This window comes from Vicia villosa, linkage group LG2 (genome assembly GCF_029867415.1).
Source record: "Vicia villosa cultivar HV-30 ecotype Madison, WI linkage group LG2, Vvil1.0, whole genome shotgun sequence".
NCBI classification, from domain to species: Eukaryota; Viridiplantae; Streptophyta; class Magnoliopsida; order Fabales; family Fabaceae; genus Vicia; species Vicia villosa.
This window is the reverse complement of record NC_081181.1, coordinates 147315593-147317322: the sequence shown is the minus strand read 5'-3', so window position 1 is coordinate 147317322 and position 1730 is coordinate 147315593. Positions and strand designations below refer to the sequence as shown.

Here is a 1730-nt window from a genome sequence, read left to right as displayed (position 1 = left end):
ATATTGATCAGAACAAATCTTGTTCTAACAATATTTTCCTGTTTACTTAAAACCCATTTAACCCAAACTCAAGAACTAAGAATCCGTCGAACGGCAGTTCAGTAGCACCAATCTCTGTGGACACGATAAATTCCCGGATAAATACTTTCCAAAACTTTTGTTGCTTGCCGCTTTACCGCTCCAACAGAGTTCATCAATGGCTTGTTAATTGAATCACTCGAATTTCAATCCCAGGAAGAATTTTCATCAACCATAATATTTCGACTCATTTGAAAAACTATGTTGTCAGTACCTTATACTTGCAACGAACTATTATCAACAAGTTTTACCTTGCTCTTCTTCGACTCGTCGAAACCTTCCAACCACACCTTTTAACCAGTCATGTGATTCAAGCAGCCTAAATCGAGGAACCATATTTTGGATTCAACATGGTTATCTGCAACTGCAGCCATAACCATCATACCTTCAGAATCATCTGACCCTAGGCATGCAAAGTTCTCTCCTTCGTCCTTGCCTTTTTTCGATCCATTGTCTTTCCTGTACCAACAATGTTTAGACAAGTGATCCCAGTTCTCACAGTGATAGCACTGCACACCTTTCTTATCTTTTTTGTCCTTTCGATAGTTTCCTCCTCCTCTTTTCGAGGATTCAGAAGTTCTATCTTCGGCATGCTGCTTGTGAGGGTTTGACCAAGGCTTCTTGCCCTGAGTCTTGTCAACTTTGCCTTTAAATTTGTTGGAACCACCATTCTTTCCCTGCAAATTTTGTATCGAATCTTGAACTCCTTTCCTTTCGACAGTCCTAATCTCATGCGCTTCCAATGAACCAACCAAATCTTCCAATTTTAGGGTTTCAAGATTGTTGGATTCTGAAATAGATACCATAACGTGATCAAAGTGAGAGGTCAACGTACGCAGTACCTTCTCGACTATCATCTTATCAGTTAGGGTTTCACCACAAGCCTTCATGAGTTGGATGAGTTTCTGCACCTTTAATACATACTCTGCAACCTTTTCGTCTTCTCCCATCGACAACAATTCATATTGTCGATGCAAGGTCTGCTATTTGACAACCTTGACTTTCTCACCTCCTTCTTAATATTTGACAAGAATATCCCATGCCTCATTCGCTGATTCAACATGAGAGATTCTGTTGAAATTTGCAGAAGCAACCGCCGTTTGAATGCAATACGCAGCCTTGCAATCCTTCTTCTTGGCTTCGTCGTGGGTTGTTTTATGTGCGTGTGATGCATTTGCAGCCAGCGCAGGAACACCGTCGGTAACCACTTCTAGGGTTTCATGAAAGCCAAACAAGGATTGCATCTATTTTCTCCATCAGATCCAAGTTTTGCCGTCAAGCATTGGAAGCGAATTCAGAATGCCATTTGTATCATTCATCTCTGCAGCGATTGATTTATGTTCCCTGAAAAACACGATCTCTGACGTGAAGTTCTGAAGAACAATAACCGGAAGCTCTGATACCAATTTGTTAGTGAGTGAGGCACTTCTAGTGAGGAGATAATAGAGAGAATAAGGAAATAAAGATTATATTATTGAATTGAATTGTACTAATAATTATACAGACTATGACTATTTATATACAACCCAAAATGGACTTGGGCTTACACAACTTGGATTATATTTAATATTATATTAAATTTGATTTAATATTATATTAATAATATCTATCCCAATAATATCTCAACAAATCTAAATAATATTTTTTATTGT

The 1730-nt window shown here is 38.4% G+C and overlaps 1 protein-coding gene across 1 annotated transcript; it reads right to left on the bottom strand.

The window, feature by feature from the left end:
* Positions 1-371: 371 nt before the first annotated feature.
* On the bottom strand, positions 372-1028 carry LOC131650264 (uncharacterized). The gene has a single exon (XM_058919983.1). The coding sequence runs from the start codon at positions 1026-1028 to the stop codon at positions 372-374; it is 657 nt and encodes a 218-aa protein (XP_058775966.1).
* Positions 1029-1730: the final 702 nt, after the last annotated feature.

Excerpts from the sequence above, each read along its gene's own strand:
- LOC131650264 (XM_058919983.1), bottom strand. The coding sequence starts at position 1,028 with ATGGGAGAAGACGAAAAGGTTGCAGAGTATGTATTAAAGGTGCAGAAA.